We start from the raw sequence: 16990 nt of genomic DNA, 5'->3' as shown, positions 1-16990 counted from the left end.
CCCATCAGCGCTGCTCTGCTCCCCACAGCTGCTGGGATCTGCCTGCCCCGAGTCATGCCAAGGGCTCACTGGGCACCAGGCTCTGCGGAAGGTGCTACAAACGGCACCGTCCCTGTCTTTCCTTGGGAGAAAACAACAATTTTTAAATGTGCAAGTCCCGTCAAATCTTATGAAGCAGAGATGTGACGATGAAAGCGGCGGCGGCACCCCAGGACACGCGGGGGCGCAGGCAGGAGCCAGGCCAAGGCACACCGCGCTCCTCGCTGGGCCTCCGCGCAGAGCTGCGAGGTCTGGTATCGCTGCCCAGCAGTGGCGAGCGCAGGTGTGCCGTGGGCACCGACCACGGCGGGTGTGGCGCGGCCATCCCTACCTTGAACACCTTGATCTGGCAGCTGGCCGAGTGCAGGTGCTCGGTGTACTCCCCATTCTCGTTCTGCTTAAATGTGTCAATCTGCACCCGGAAAGGCACGCCCTTCTCACCCCCGTGCTTCCTGGGGGTGAACTCTGTGCTGATACAGTGCACCTGGAAGGGGAGACGGGCTGGTAGCGAGACCGGGCGAGGCGGGCTCTGGACTCCCCAAGGGCCCCTCTCCGCATGGAGTCCCATCCGACCTCGCCAGGGCACACCTGGCTCACCCTCCCTGCTCTCCCCAGTGCTGTCCACCCCATCAGGCAGACAGGCTATCCACTGCCCTGTCCACAAAGAACATGCCCTCCCATCCCGCCCTTGACCCTTGACCTCAGAGGCCTTGCCTGACCAGCTAAGTCCTTGCCATTGCTCCAGACCCACTGACCCCAAGAGCTCCTCCTCACTCCGCACCCAGGGAACCCCCTGGCAAATGCTACAGGCTGCGGGGGGCACAGCTCAGCCCCTAGCGGCCTGGCACCCAGGTTACGTGGGCCAGGCCAGGCGAGGGCTGGAGGCTGGCACCCCTCCATCTTTCTGTAAGTGCTACACAGGGCACCTGATGCACATTTACTGTTATAATGCTATTTGTTTTAATAAGACAACACATATCATTATAATACAATAATAATGTAATCATTTTAAAATACAGTAAGAATACTGTAATTATGAAATCATTAACTTCTACTGAATGATTATTATGAACTGGGCACTGTAACGGCTTTATATTCATTATCTGGTTGAGATGCTCAAAAGGGGGACACTCCGAGAGAGAGCTGGGGGGAGCCCAGAAGCACGTGGCCATGCCCTGAGCCAACTCAACATTCTGTCCTGTTTATCACAAGGCTGGGCCCACACCAGGGGCTTGACCGTTAAATAATGAATTTAATAACAAAATGTACCATGGAAAATGCTTCTACCTCAAAGTATTTATGCTAGGAAATACTTTATTTTATAAAAAGCTTACATGTTCATAAGCAAACCCCACACAGTCCTTTTCCCAGCCCATGGCCAACTAGCTCTGATTAAGCAACCCCCCCCTTCCCCCGCCTCCTTCCCTGCAGGGGTCTGGCTGGAGAAACTGCACCTCGGACCCCAAAGCTGGGCTTCCCAGAGCAGCCTTCCTCCCACGTACCTGAATGAACGCAGAGGCTCTCTTCGAAGGGTCCCACAAAAACTCGACTGCGTTCAGCTGGGTCGGGCTGGCCCTGGGGTCCAAGATACCGACAGACAGTGGAATATCTGCACACACACAGAGTGGACTGTCAGCCACCCCAGTGCTGGAGGAGGGACCCATCCCGGCCCGGCTCCTTAACCGCACTGGTAATGCTGACAGCTCAGAATCCGGGTTTTGTGCAACTCCCCTGGCACAGAGCCCGACTGGCTTTGCCGTGAAGCTGTTTAGGCTTCATGCCATTTTGCGTGGTCACTTTGTTTTGCTGAGAAAGACGATGGTGCTGATGGCCTGTTGGAGACACTTCCCGATGCTATGGGCCTGTGCCCCGCAGCCTCCTGCCACTCACCTCCCCAATGCCAAACCCATCTGCCCGGGGCCGTGGACACAGGGCTGCACCACAGCCTGAGCTCTCAGGTGCCATCTGCACGGCCCACCTGTGCTGCTCACCCTCCCCGTCACCACCCATCCCGCTCGAGCGCGAGGCCTGCTGCAGAGCCGGCCCCGGAGCCCCCGACAGCGGGTCTCCGCATCCCGCTGCCTTTCCCTCCCACCAAACGGGAGTTCTGTGAGCAGGCCGGGCGCGGCCACCTCCGCCAGCTCAGGAGCAGCGCCCTGGACGCCCTGCACGGTCCGGACGGCGTCCAGCAGGAGCCCCGACGTGCGGGACCACTTGGGCTTGTCTTGGCACGGGAGGCTCACCGATGTCCAGGATGCGGTCCCCGGGCCGGCTCCACCGCCAGCCCTCCAGCTGCTGGTGCTCCGTGTACTGCAGCCGGCGGTCGTGGAAAACCACGCGGATGATGCTCTGGGGCGGGGAGGCAGGCAGGAGGCAGCTGAATGTGGGCGCCAAAAGGAGCCCACCTGCCGCCTTCTGAGCCAGGGCACACCCTGCCCTTCAAGGCTGCTCTTCCTGGACCTCCCCTCCCCTGCCCCCGGCTCTACTCCCTCCGCAGGACCTCAGCAACAGGAAGAAAAATGATGACTGCCCTTTGTCATGGTTACTGAGTACCTTACATACACGGCTGACTTATTAATCCTTCTGTGCAGATGAGCACACAGCAGCTCAGAAAAGTTCAGTAAGTGCCAAAGCTGGAACCCAGAGCCTGGCCAATGAGTGTCCACCCCCCTGGCTCTCAGCTCTGGCCAGTCCCAGCCCCTCCCCCCAAAGCGCATGCAGGAAACAAGAACCCACTCTCCCTCAGGGCTTTTCCCCAAACTCATGCCACGCCTGACCCCACAGCACGCCCAGGTGCTGAGACCCCCCAACCCCACAGGCAGGGAGAGCGCCCACAGACTTACCTTGACGTACTTTGTGTTCAGATCTTGAAAGTCTCCCAGCTTCCGATTCTCCAACAGTCGAATTTCATAAGACTGACCTGAAGGAGGGTTAACAGTACATTTCCCATTTCTGGGCGTTTTCAAATTCGGGGCTCACCCAGCTAGAGGCCTTTTCAACCTCCTGAGTGCCCACCCAGGCCTCACGGCTGAGGAGGACAGCAGAGAAGAAAGCCCATGGTCAGCTCCGATCATCCCCTGAACTGGACAGCCCCGGGTGTCCACCAGCCTGTTTGGGCCAAGGGCACCCCAGGCAACACACCACGTGACCCCTTAAGAGCCAGCACCTCAGTAATTTTGAAAGAAATGGAATCCAGCAAAATAGAGTTAGCATTAAATGTATGATACATGACTTCATTTCCTTGTAAGGAAGGCCCCCCACACACTCAGTGGAGAACACAGCTACCTGAATCCACACTGGAGCAGACAACCGACCAGGCCCTTCCTGAGAGCAGGTGTAATGAATGAATAAGAAAGCCTGTTAAACATTGGCTCTCATTGCAGAATGAAAAGCATTCCTGCACGTTACAAGAAATCTCATGTATTTGAAAGGGTGCGGGATTCTATGGGGTGACGTTTAACTGCACAAGCTGACTAAAGAATAGAGATGGAATGAGATTCATCCGTAACGACGACGAAAAACTTCAGAGTATGCATGAATAAACTGCACACACTTGATTGGAAGACACACACAGCCTCGATAAACGGAGCACGCGCTGTTCCAGATGGAAAGACCACGTATCAAATAATGTCGCTTTCCCCAAGTTAAATAAGTTCAACCACAACCCTAAAAGCACCACGTAATAAAGGATGTTTTACAAATAATAGAATAAATAATTTAATAATTAGTATTGGTAAATCTGATTCACTGTTTAAAAAAATTTTTTTTTTAAATAATGATAGAGTCACAAGAAATTACAAAAATAGAACGAAAAGGTCCTGAGTGCCCAGCCCCGGCGGCCAGGGGTGGCAGCGGAACCCCGACCTTCCTCAGGTGGCCCTGGGTTTTGCAGGTTTTCTGTCCTTTGTGTGTGTCATGTGTACAGGTCGACTAAGTGTTTCACACGTACGTGTGCAGCCAGTGCTCACAGACATTAGGCTGGGGGCCGCAGGAGGGGTGCGCGCAGGGTGAAGGGTGTCAGTGGTGGGGGAGACATCTGTAATGCTTTCAACAATAACAAAGATAGATTAATTAATTAATTTTTTCACGTGTAAAGATTAGCTATATTTTTCAAAGTGCAGACCCTTACCCATAGCAGATATCAAAACAAGTTACCATTGGTTTTAAAAGTTCATTTCCTAAGGTTTTATTTTAATGTGAATAACTACTTATTGGACAGTCAGAGGGGAAGGACTTTCTGAACCTAAAATCATGGAGGAAAAGTGAAATCTGGCTGTATTAAATATATATATGTATAAATTAAATGCAAACAAGAAACTAAACAGCACAAACCGAGTTGCTAACAGTCTTAAAATAACTAAAAGACAAATTATTAGAAAAATACTAACACCCTGATAGTGGACTGAATGATGCCCCCCCATCAGTCCACACCCTAATCCCCAGAACGTGTGTGTTTTGCAGATGCAATTAAGTTCAGACTCTTGCGTTAAGGAGAACATCCGGGGTTGTCCAGGACAAGTGTCCTTCTAAGAGACACACAGGAGAGGAGAGGAGCCAGGTGAGCGAGGGAGCAGAGCTGCCCGGAGCCATCACCAGCTGGAAGAGGCAAAGAACAGACGCCCCTAAAGCCCCAAAGGGAGCGTGGCCCTGCCGGACTTCCAGCGTCTAGTCCGGAACTGGTGAAGAATCAACTTCCGTTGTTTTAAGGTAACATGTGTGTGTGATTTGTTAAAGCGGTCACAGGAAGCTAACATACCCCTCACGATGAACACGACAATGGACAAAGAACATGAAATCAAATCACTCATCCGAATATCTGCTGAGCAACACCACGTGTCAAGCGCCAGGCAACTCCTATGACAGGAAATGGCAGCAGGGACGCGGTGCCACCCACGTGCCAGGGAGCTCAGCGCCACAGCTCCCACCGGCCGGACATGATGCTGACGGAGCCTTGTTGGGAAGGGGGTACCCTGCGGCACCGGTGACAGGCTGCGGCCCAGCTCTGAGCAGAGCGCTGGGCAGGTCACGGCCGAGGGAAGAGGCGCAAACCCCAAACTCTCATCTTGACCATTTGCCAGTTAAGCAGACACAACTCATGGGAGGGTCTTACTGACCTGACCCCACTCCTAACTTTCTGAAAAAGTCGGATTTTTACACATTTCCAGGCTTCTGAGCAACACTCCCCTGACAGCAACACGAAATGGAGCCTCACACTCTACCCGGTTTTTCCAGTGTCCTCCAGCTTCCCCAAGGAAGAGTGTAACAGGCTCCGGCATGGGGCCCAAGGCCCAAGTGGTCATTACTTGGGCTTACAGGTGCCCAGGGCTCAATTAATCCTGACCCCAAGCTCTGCAGGGCAACCTCACTTACGCCAACAGGAGGCGCCGGCCACACCGCCCTGACTCGGGCCTCCCCCCTATGCCCGCCTCAGTGCCAACACTCCGGCCTCCCCAAGGCCCGGCCTCCCCAAGGCCCGGCCTCCCCAAGGCCCGGCCTCCCCAAGGCCCGGCCTCCCCAAGGCCCGGCCTCCCCAAGGCCCGGCCTCCCCAAGGCCCGGCTCTCACACAGCAGGCCCCACCCAGAGGCCCCTGCTGCTGGTCACCCCCGCCGAGGAGCCAGGCGAAAGCCAACTCAGCTTGAAGCACACGGCCCCTCTGCTCGGCGGGCTCAGCCTGGGGCGTGAGTGCAGCCGCGGAAAGTGGGCTCCGACAGCACGGCCGCTTTGCTCCCCACTGTGCCGTCTGATGCACACACGTGGCCGTGGTTTCCCACCCTTCTCGGCGCCACTCTGAGCTAGAACTGGGGTTTGCCAAAGTAAGACACGCTCCTGCCTTCAAAGGGTTAGCAACTTTCTGGGGTCCATTAGACAACACAGGAAAGCACCCACATAAGGCAGAATTTGAAAAATCTTCCAAGAAGCGGGCAACACTCGCCCAGAACGGGGAGGAGGGTGAGGACAAAGGTCTGAGCGAGGAGATCCTATTCCAGATGGGCTCGAGCAGTGGGCAGGATTTCCAGAGCTGAAGGGAAGGACTAGAAAGCAACCCTGAGCAGAACCGTACGTAGCAAGGAGGCGCGAGGGGGGAGTGTGCCTAGGGGTTCACCCGCTGAGTGCTTGCCCGGTGGCAAGGTCTGCTCAGGGGTTAAGTCACCTGAAGCTCAGAACACACCAATGAGGCATTTAGGACGAGCCCCACTGATCAAAGGAAGCAGAGGCTCAGAGAGGTTGCCTACTTGGCCAAGTTTGCACAGCTAGTAAGTGGCAGAGCCCGGAGCAGAAACTAGATATTTCCAGAACCTACCACATTCTTTGCCACATCCTACATGGTGGGTGTCACTTGCTGGTCAGAGGACAGTTCTACATGACCCTCAACTTCTCCTTTCTGGAAGTTCTTTACTTGCACAGGGAATAAAATGTGCCTATAGCATCTTTTTTTTTTTCCTATTGCATCTATTGGGGTGATATAGGTTTCAGGTGTACAATTCTATCCCACATCATCTGCATACTGTACTGTGTTCACCACCCCAAGTCAGGTCTCCTTCCGTCACCATCCATCCCCGGAAGCCTCCTCTACTGCCCTCGGCATCTTGCGGCACTGAAAGCACCCCGACCTTCACCATCCCGAGTGAGGCTGGTCTCCCTGCTTCCTTCTTCCCTGCAGGACGAGCAATAAGGCCGAGTCCTAGGATGACCCTCGCTAAAGCAGGCTGACTGCATTTTCCGGTCTGCAAAGACCATTCCCTGCATTCGAAACCGTGGTCTGAGAAGAAAAACAAATCACCACAGGAAATCATAGGAAAGCCTGTTCTAATTTCAGAATTGTGAAATGTAGAAAAAGAAAGAAAAAAAGCTGGTCTTAGAATCAAGGAAACAGGTAGCAAATGGCTTATGCTCAGCTGTGCACGGGGCCTCGCCAAACCACTGCCCTGACGTTTCCTTCAGTCCTCCCAGCAATCCACCAGGGACACCGTTACTGACCCCGTTGTTTAAATCCTCACCTGAAATTAATTCTTATTAATTTGAGAGAGAGAGGAAAGGAGAGAGAGAGAGAAGGAGAGAAAGATAGGTTGCCTCCTGCATGTGCCCTGACTGGGGATCGAACACACAACCTAGGTATGTGCCCTGACCAGAAATCAAACCCACAACCTTTTGGTGTATGGGATGATGCTCCAACCAAATGAGCCACCCGGCCAGAGCCAACCCATTTATTGATGAAGAAATTAAGATCCAGAGAGTATCTTACTGCAGATCAAACCTGAGTCTCTCTGACTCCAAGGACTAAACACTTAGCCAAACTACTCCACACAGTGTCCCGCTGCTCCAAGGGGACCTTCTGGTTCTGATATTCAAGAAGTCTATCTATTTCATTCCTCCTGAATTTCTTGATATTCATTTTATTTAATGACCCTCTTCCACACACCTAAACCCTCCCCTTCCTTTAAGGTGCAAATCCGTATGCCCATGACCTCAGTTCTCTGAACAAGAAGTACGTGTAGCGATGTAACCACACCGAGGCATGAGGTTTGATATTGGTTTCCTCCTGATCAACTCGTCTCCACGAAACACACATTCGTAACTCACTTAAAATGCTGTGAAGGTTACAGTGACCCGAACCACGTCATTTCTGGCGTGGGGACCAACAGATCAATGGAAAGAACAAAGAATCCTCAGATACTTGGAAACTTGATCTGTAACAGTCAAAAAGATAAGCTTTTCAAGAGTGCAGGATGGCTGGTTACCTATATGGAAGGAAAACTCTCTACCTCACACCATATAAATTAACTCCCGTTCTAGAGTGATACCCTGAGGATCACCTGGTGGCACCAGGAAACGGGCATGCTAATCTCAGGGAGAAACTGTCAACAATAGGAAAAGAGATATTTGACTTAGAATGGAATAGCACACGGCACTTAAAATAAACACAGAGACACATATTAACATGGAGAAATCTTAGAGACACGATATTAAACAAAAAAGGTACACGGTGATATATATAAAACTACTTGTATAAAGTTTGAAGACGTTCAAAACAATGCTGTTTATTGTTCGTGCTGACCGTGAACGAGTACGAGTTTAAGAATGTGCATGAAGACTCGAATCAACACCAACTTCACAAACTGGTTTTGCTTCTGGGGAGGAGGAAAGGCAACAGAATTAGAAAAAGGTAAAAATCAGAAGCAAATTTGGCAAGGTTGGAAAAACCTGTGTTGAGCATGACCATTCTCTTCTTCCCTGTAGTGCTCAGAGGAGCTGAAACTAGAATATTCCCATCACACGTAATACTGCGTGGCGGGAGCCTGCGGGAGCCAGCTGCCCCTGCACTGCGCTCTGGCTGTGTCTCTGCCTCCCCAGCCCCTCTTTGTGCCAAGGGGTGCAGGGCATCCCAAGACCCTGCCACACCGCGTTCATCCCACTCATTCCCAACACCCCACAATTTTGCCACTGAAATTGAAAACAGCCTGCAACATGAAGAGCCTATTTTATCAACTTTTTACATTTAATTTTTTTTTTTTTTATCCTCACCCGAGGACATTTTCCCATTTATGTTAAGATAGAGCAGGAGAGACAGAGAGGAAGAGAGAGAGAGAGAGACATTGACGTGAAAGGGACACATCGAGTGGCTGCCACCCTCACGACCAACCAGGGCCGGGGACAAACTGCAACCGAGGTACGCGCCCTTAGCAGGAACCAAACCCGGGTCCTCTCTGTACCGCAGGCTGACGCTCCAACCGCTGAGCCAAACCGGCCAGGACACATTTAATTTCTTCTTTCTTTTTTTTTTCCCACTTTCTTTTTATCTTATTTTATTTTTTTATTAATTAATTTTTGTTACAGATGTTTCTCCTTTTCCCCCCACTGATTCCCCCCTCCCCCTCCCTCCCTGCCCTGTCCCCAGTTTGTTGTCCATGTCCACTGTTCATGCATACATGCATATAAGTTCTGTGGTTTATCTCTCACCCACCACACCCCTCTTCTGGGGATTGTCAGTCTGTACCCCACTTCCATGTCTCTGGGACTACCCCATTCCTCAGACTGTTATGTTCATTATATTCCACAAATAAGTGAGATCATATGAAACTTGTCTTTCTCTGTTTGGCTTGTTTCACTTAGGATGATACTTTCCAGGTCCTTCCATGTCGTCTCAAAGGATAGATCTTTCTTTCACATTTAATTTCTTAAAGTGTACATCGTACCTGCATATACACATTAAAAATCGTATTCCATAGATAAACAGTAAGTGGAAGAAGTATATAGCTATGCAGCAGCCAATGTTCTTCTGCGTACCCCTAAATTACCGTGGAGCCCGGCAGCACCCAGGTTGGGAGCCTGGGCTCACAGCTGGGCCCACCACTTGCTAGGGGGTAAATGGCTCCAGTTGTGAGTATGTTTCCACACCCCGAGAGTGGCAGTGCTGGTACTTAGAGGCCGAGGACTGAGGAAACCCAGCACAGACGGCTGGACCTCACAGCCTCCCTGAGGGGGAGCACTGGCAGATGAGCAGGGGCCCTATCAGCTGGCGGTGGGCTTGTCAAAGGCCGGCCGGAGAGTTCCAGACAATTCCCTCCGCATCGCTGGCCTCACCCTCTACTCTGGAGTTGGTCAAGGCTTTTTAAAGCAGGAAAGGAGTCTGGTCAGCCCACACGTGGTGGCGTAAACTAGCCCCCCACAGGGGGCCGCCAGCCCAGCCCGAGGTGCCCAGTGCCTGGTCACACACCTTACCCCCACCTGCCCATTCCCATCAGCAGGGGCAGCTAAGCCCCGCAGCCTCCCGGCCCTCCCGCTTTAGCCACAGGGAGAGGTGGGGGCTCCCCAGCTGGACTCGGCTCAGCGGGGAGAATGCCTTGAAGGTTCCCTGTACCCCAACCCTAAGACTATGCTCAGCCCGCACCCCTGTGCCGTTCCTCACCTCCACCCCACACAGAAATGGGGGAGCAGGGCAAGGAGAAGGAGGGATAGCAGAGACAACATCTCCGAAGAAAGTGAATCCACACAGCGCTGTGCAGAGCCCGGCGCAGGGGGCGCTCGGCACGCCTCTGCCTCCTCCCTCCTCCGCACGCAGCCCACAGCAGCCTACATCTGGGTCCAGGCATCAGCAAAGCTCCCCGTAAGGGCCAGACAGAGCCATTTTCAGCCTAGCGGGCCACGACCTCTGCCACGACTCAGCGCTAGCCCCGAAACCAGGAAGCAGCCGACAGTGTGAGCGAGTGGGCATGGCTGCCTTCCAAGAAAGCTTTATTTGAATTTACAGAATGTTCAATCTTCCGGCTACCCTCTTCCCTTATTGCCAACAGCTGCGGGCACTTGGCAGTGTTGCCCCTCGGCTGTCTTGCATGATGGCTCAGTCGTAGCTCCGACTGGACTGGAAGACCTTGAGGGCAGCTTACAGTTTACCTGACCATTTGCACACACACACACACACACACACACACACACACACCAGTGCCTGTACACACTGGCATGTGATAGACCTGTGGCAGATTTTGATATAAATTCCCTAAAGCAAACAATGGAGCTGGAACCAGTCAGCCAAACCAAGAAGAGTGTTGAAAGATGCTCATCCTCCCTCATGGCCAAAGAAATGCCGAATGCAAAGAACGCCGTGCCGTCCCATCTGTCAGCTGGCCCACGTTGAACAGGTTGCTCACCTCCAGACAGAACACAGGGAATGGGCCCTCACACGCTGGGGGTGGAGACCTATGTCATAGCTCACTGCGCATTTGACAACACCATCAATATTGCAAATACAAACAGCCTGTGACCTAACTGTCCCATCAAAAAAGTGCTCAATAATATGTACATGGTGTGATTGTACTTTTATTTTACAATGTTATATACATACCCTATATTTGAGTCTAATAGATGCATCCATCAGTGGATAAAAAAAGAACACTTCCCTTTTAAATTATAGACATCTTCAGCATCAACTTTTTAAAGACTAGGAATATATTACATATGAATTTGGAAAAGAGGGTGGGATATGCCTCATCCCGTTCCAAGCTCGTAACAGATGTCCGCAGGGACAATGATCAGTACTTTTATTTCAGTGCCAAGCCAGGACCCGAGAGCCCATCACACAGGCCGGGTCTTGGGGAAAGCAGTCTTCAGGTAACGACTGGAACACCAAACGCATGAGCTCAGACATACCGAGGTCCTGCCACACAGCATCTCTCAGGGAGGCTACCCTGAGAACCCACAAGGACGACAGAACTGTGCCGAGGAAACCAAGGCCAGAGCGGTACTGACGTCCCCAAGTTAATGGTAAAGACTCGGCACGACCTGTGGGCTGGTCAAGGACCAGAGGGGAGAGAGGATCCGAGTCAGGTGGACCCACAGAGCTGAGCCAGGTCCTTCCACGTCGGCAGGTTCACGGACCTCTCTGCATCTACAACACGCCCCTTGCAGAGCGGCGCAGGTGAGGTGAAGTAACGCACTCGGCCTGGCATGTAATAGCTACTCGCAGTGCCAGTCCTGACCATGCGGCCAAAGGCCAAGTGTTACCGCTCCTGCCTGTGCTGAGCCCCGCCCGCGCACAGGCCACTGTACTCCGGCCTCACCACAGCTCCTCACACCGAAGGAGCCGGCTGCCCAAGGCCACCCAAGGTCACACAGCCAGGAGGCAGCCAAACCGGGCCGTGCCCCCAGGAAGGATGACGCCCGCCACTGGAGGGTCTGGGGAGGGGTCTCCGGGCTTCATGGCTGTAAGTTTCCTCCTGACGGGGGGGGGGCAGACCGCTGCTGCCCAGCCCACCCGCCCGCCTCCCCGGCCGTGCCCACCGCCCGCCTCCTGGGGCCGTGCCCACCCGCCCGCCTCCCCGGGCCGTGCCCACCGCCCGCCTCCCCGGGCCGTGCCCACCGCCCGCCTCCCCGGGCCGTGCCCACCCGCCTCTCCCGCGGAGTGGCTCTGCCCAGCAAGCGGAACCCGTGAGGGCCTCCTGCCCAGATCACGATGTTCCCGAGAACAGGAGGCAATTGCCCTGCCGGCCAAGATTTACAGGTTGTTTACTTTCCAAGTTACTGCTTCGGATAATTAATGCCACATAAAACATAATGGAGGCCGTCATTACCTCAGAGAGAGGAGGGCTGGGCACCACGGCCCTGTCCGAATGGCAGACAGAGAACGCTCGATGCTGCCCACACGCTGTCCACCTGGGTGGCTTCTCGTCACCTGCTTCCGGGCCATATCATGCAGGTCTGTGGGCACAGCGCTCCACACAGGTGTCCGCAGGGCAAAGGCTCCATCGACAGACCGATGCCCGTCCCGAGGGCCGGTGACCCTGGTGAGGGCCTCACCCTCACGCAGAGGGCAGGGCCAGGCACAGTGGACTCCATCGGTCCTGGGGGCAGTAAGTCCGCGTGCGCCCCGAAGCCGGTTCAGAGAACGGTTTCAGGGCGGAGGCAAGGAGATACCAGACGCCCCTCTTGTCTTGAGCGTCTTGCTGTGTCCGAAGGGAGATGTGCTCAGAAAAGGCTGGGGCAGTCAGAGCGGCCCCGGCGCCAGTCCGAGGAACCCCGTCGGGCACAGCGGCCAGTGTGAGCAACACACAAGAGAACCATAGTGTTGAATTTTAACCCACAGCATAAAATAAATAGCCACACATCTACAGCGATACAAGTGTATAAACCAACTAACGGTAGACAAGAGAAAGCGCTTTCTTACAGTAGCAGTCCAAGCGCTAAATGTAGGAGGAAGAGGGAGATGAATAGATTGGCACAGACAAGATCCACCAGGGCAGGGCGCAATCAGCGGTGCCAGTTTAAGGCTCATCAAGATGGCAGCCTAGTCTCCACGCATCTCCCTCAAGCTATTATCAATTACGAAGGGAAACACAGTAACTTTACAGCGAGAAACCTGGCGGACACGACGAAATCATCGAGGTTACTACCACCAGCAGCAATACAACTCAGCATCATGATCCCCCAACACAAAGTCACTTCTGCGGCATCCTTGCCACAAATGCACAGCCTCAGTCTCATCATTCAAAAGCACCAGAGAAGCCCAAATTGAGGGACGTGTACAACACTGACCAGAAAGTCCTCTGGAAGAGTGAAGTCCGCGGAAGAAAAGGAACAGCTAAGGGACTCCAGGTTGGAGACTACGGAAACACAACCTTGAAGTGCCTCTGGGTCCTGGATAGAGACCTGAGCAGCAGGGGACACTGTCAAGGAGCCCGTAAAATTCGGAAAGGTGGTAGCAGAGTCAAGTCACACCAGCGTGCCTGCCTGGTTTCGGTCATTGTACCACAATTACATTTAATGTTATGGGAAGCTGGGTAAAAGGTATCCAGGAATTCTTGGTACTCCTTTCTTCTTGCAGACTAAAATTATTCTTTTCTTACCCAAAATGCTGGAATTCACAAGCCCCACCCAGACTGTGGAGAGTAACCTGGGTGGGACCTAGGTGTCAGCGTGTTCAGACGCACTGCTACTGGCTGACTCTTAAAGCAGGGGCCTCTGGACCCCTGGACACTTGTCAGCATTTTCAAAATTGTTTGAATTTCTCTTAGTACTGGGAATGGTATCTCTTTTCCTTATTTTATTTTATACATGACTGTTGCTGGCTCATAGGAAATGCACTAATTTTCCATGTTGAACTTGCACCCGGCTACACTGCCGTACTAACGCCTACGAAACTGCTGCCCATCAGCCCATTTAGATTTACAAGCCGGCAACTGCACTGAGTTCCACCTCCTGCAACGGTTCTCACCGCCGGCCAGCGGAAGGGCAACAGGGAGAAACGCAACGGGTAAAAGAAACACATGCCAACATATGAGAAGGTGCTCCAGCACTCCCAACAGTTCCTAAACATTAAATAAATGCAAATGAAGATAAAGTGCTCATTTTCTGTGTGCATATTAGAAAATACTCACAAGGTTGACAATCTAGCCCTGCCGGCGCGGTTCAGTGGTTGAGTGTTGACCCAGACACCAAGAGGTCACCGGCTCGATTCCCCATCAGGGCACATGCCCAGGTTGTGGGCCCGATCCCCAGTCGGGGGTATGCAGGAGGCGGCCAATCGATGTTCTCTCTCATCGATGTTTCTACATACCTCTCGCTCTCCCCTTCCCTTCTCTCTCTTTCTACTAACAATAAAGAAACAAAAAAAATTGTTAAAGAGTTGACAGTGTAGAATACAGGCAAGGATGTGGAGGAACAGGTACCGCCCTGCACAGGTGGTAGGGGTATAAAAACTAAGTTAGTTGGACAAAGGACAGTAAAGAGTAGAACACCGAACCTCTAAGATAAGGTCAGAATTGTGACTCACTCAGGCACCGCCCCTCCGAGCCCTGGAACCACGTCGTGCTGGGGCTGAGGCATCCACACTGCCTCGGTCGACAAGGATCTTGGAGGTGGGAGCCAGACAGCCTGGCCGCTCAGATCCCAGCCACCAGTGTCTGGCTCCAGGCAGTCCCACGCTCTGTCTTAGCCTCCGGTAAGACAGATAAAGGACTTTCTGGGGCAGTCCCGGTGGGGAGTAAACAGGGCTTGTCAGGACAGCCCTGAGACAACCACAGTCCCTCCCCCCCCCAGGCCTCCAGAAGAGTGGACATCTGCGGACCGTCTCAGGGATGCTCACCACCAGCCTCTGCATCCAGGGCGGAGAAAGGAGGAGGTGGAGCAGCCACGCTTACACAGCTCAGCTCTCCGGCCACACCGGTCCAGGTGAGCCTGCCACCTAGCCAGGCAGCAGTCCCTCCCTGGGAGTGTGGGTGGAAGAAGGCAGGAGACTGCCAGCTCTCCGGGTGCTGAGCAGCTTTCAATGGCCTTACTGTTGGCCCTCTGGCCACAGAGGCAGGGAGGCTGGTGGGAAGAGAGAGCGTAAGGCAGATGCGTCCCCAGAGAGGATCAGAGAAGAGAGTCCGAGAACCCTCCTGCTGTTTGAGCCTCTGGTTTCAGCCTGCTCCCGAGTCCCGCTGCAGCCCTGCCCTGAGGCCCTGCTCTGCGTGCTGCCCATGGGTGGCGACGTGGCCAACAGAAGAGGTCTCCAGCTCTGCGTCCTCACTCCATCAAAAAGACAGACAATAACTAGTGCTGGATGTGGGCAAACTGGAACCCTCATCCACCGGTGAATCTAAATGCTGCAGCCACTTTCAGAAACAGGCTGGCAGCGCCCCGAATCATTATACGACGATTCACCATGTGACCCCGAAATTGCACTCCAGGTATATGCACAGGAGAAATGGAAACAGGTCCACACAGAAACCGGAAGGTAAATGCTCACAGCAGATACAACAGCCAAAGAGTGGAGACAATCCATGTCCATCAGTTGAAGACTGTACAGATAAAATGAGGTCCATCCACATAACGGATACTACTGGGCAAAGGAAAGGAACACTGTTCTGATACGCGCTACAGTGTGGGTGACCCCCAAAAACACTATGTTGAGTAAGAGAAGTCAGTCACAAAAGCACCATTTGTGCGAAACCATGTACATGAAATGTCTACAACAGGCACATTGACAGAGATAGAAAGTGGTTCCCTACGGCTGGGGGTGACGGGAGGGGGTGGGGATTGATTACTGATGGTGCAGAGTTTATTTCGGGAGGGACAAAAACGTTCTAAAATTAGTTGTGGTGATAGTTTAATACATTTAGTTATATATACAAAAAAAACATGAATTGTATACTTTAAATGAGTGGATTGTATGGTGTGTGAATTGTGTCCCAATAGAACTATGTGTGTGTGTGTGTGTGTGTGTTTGTTTGTTTGTTTGTTTGTTTGTTTGTTTGTTTTTAAAAAGAGAGAGAGACCAGAATGAAGTTTGTTTGTTTGTTTGTTTGTTTGTTTTTAAAAAGAGAGAGAGACCAGAATGAAGTACCGCTCTGTGACCCGGGGCAAGTCACACAGCCCTGCTGGGCCTCAGTTTACCCATCTATAGTACAGAGGGGTGGGGTGACGCAGGAAGATCAGTGCCTCTCAAACTTTATTATGTTCATAAACCAGCAGTAACTTGTTAAAATGCAGGTTCTCATTCAGCTGTCCTGCAACAGACCCGGTACCCTGCATTTCTAACAAGCTTTCAGGCCATGCTGGTCCCCGGGGCATTTTCGGCGGCAGGGCAGCAGGCGGATCTCAGGCCTCCTCTGGCTCAAACCTCAAGGCATCTACTCTGGCCACCTCTGACTCCCAGTGTATGCGTGGTCTCTCCTTCCCACTCGGGACTCAGAAGGCCCTGTAAGCACCCAGGTCGCAGCTTCCAGGGCATGGTCACCGGCAAAGGAAGGTCAAGAACCCCCCAAGTCTCCGTGAGCACAGAGCCGAGAGTGCAGCAGCCCCGTGTCGCTGGAAGGCAGCACCCTCCGGGCCGCGGCTGACAAACCCTCGTGCACCCACGCAGCTGAGCACGGCGTGCTGAGTGAGAAGGGGTGCTGCCCTCCCAGTTCTAACACAGCAGGTACCACACACTCCAGCAGACGCTGACCCCCTGCATTTGGTTCAAGGCCAAACCACTACCGCTCTGGAGCTACTCTGGAGAGAAGACAGGACTGCACTCCAAGAGGTCATCGGGGACCCACTACACATGCTGACAAGTCAGTTCTGCCCTCCAGAGCCCAGTTTCCCAACCAATAAATGGTTGACTGAGATCCCTTCAAGGTACCCAAAGGCCATTCCCGTGTAAGACAGGGTGAGGAGCAAAGCAGAAGGTAGGAGGGGAGGCCAGCTGTCCACCTCTGGCCTCCAACCAAGAAACACCAACCCACCCACCCAGTGGATCTCTTTACCCGATAACTCTGACAGGAAGAGTGTCCCAGGGGACCCTGTGACAGGGACACCGTCCTGAGAAGAATGAGGTGGGAACACCAGTTCCTAATTAACACCTGTCCTCTCCGTGCGGCCTCCGCAGCCTCCAAAGCTGTCCACACCTGGGCTCACACCTGGCCCTGCCTCACGGGGGGAATGACGCAGACACAGCGCACCTTGACTCCGGGCTTCCTCCCTTCTCTCATGAGA

At 53.2% G+C, this 16990-nt stretch overlaps 1 protein-coding gene across 1 annotated transcript in view; it reads right to left on the bottom strand.

The window, feature by feature from the left end:
• The window catches only part of TFCP2L1 (transcription factor CP2 like 1), a 51519-nt gene that overhangs the window by 19460 nt on the left and 15069 nt on the right, over nt 1–16990 (bottom strand). Inside the window, exons 3-6 of the mRNA XM_036254680.1 lie at nt 2883–2959; nt 2283–2388; nt 1542–1648; nt 371–523 (exon numbers count right to left, since the gene is read on the bottom strand). Coding sequence (XP_036110573.1) covers nt 371–523; nt 1542–1648; nt 2283–2388; nt 2883–2959 — 443 coding nt within the window. The remainder of the gene's footprint in view (nt 1–370; nt 524–1541; nt 1649–2282; nt 2389–2882; nt 2960–16990) is intronic.

The sequence above is a fragment of the Molossus molossus genome, unplaced genomic scaffold, assembly GCF_014108415.1.
Source record: "Molossus molossus isolate mMolMol1 unplaced genomic scaffold, mMolMol1.p scaffold_m16_p_11, whole genome shotgun sequence".
Lineage (NCBI taxonomy): Eukaryota > Metazoa > Chordata > Mammalia > Chiroptera > Molossidae > Molossus > Molossus molossus.
The sequence above is the reverse complement of the archived record's forward strand: the minus strand, read 5'-3'. Positions and strand labels throughout refer to the sequence as shown.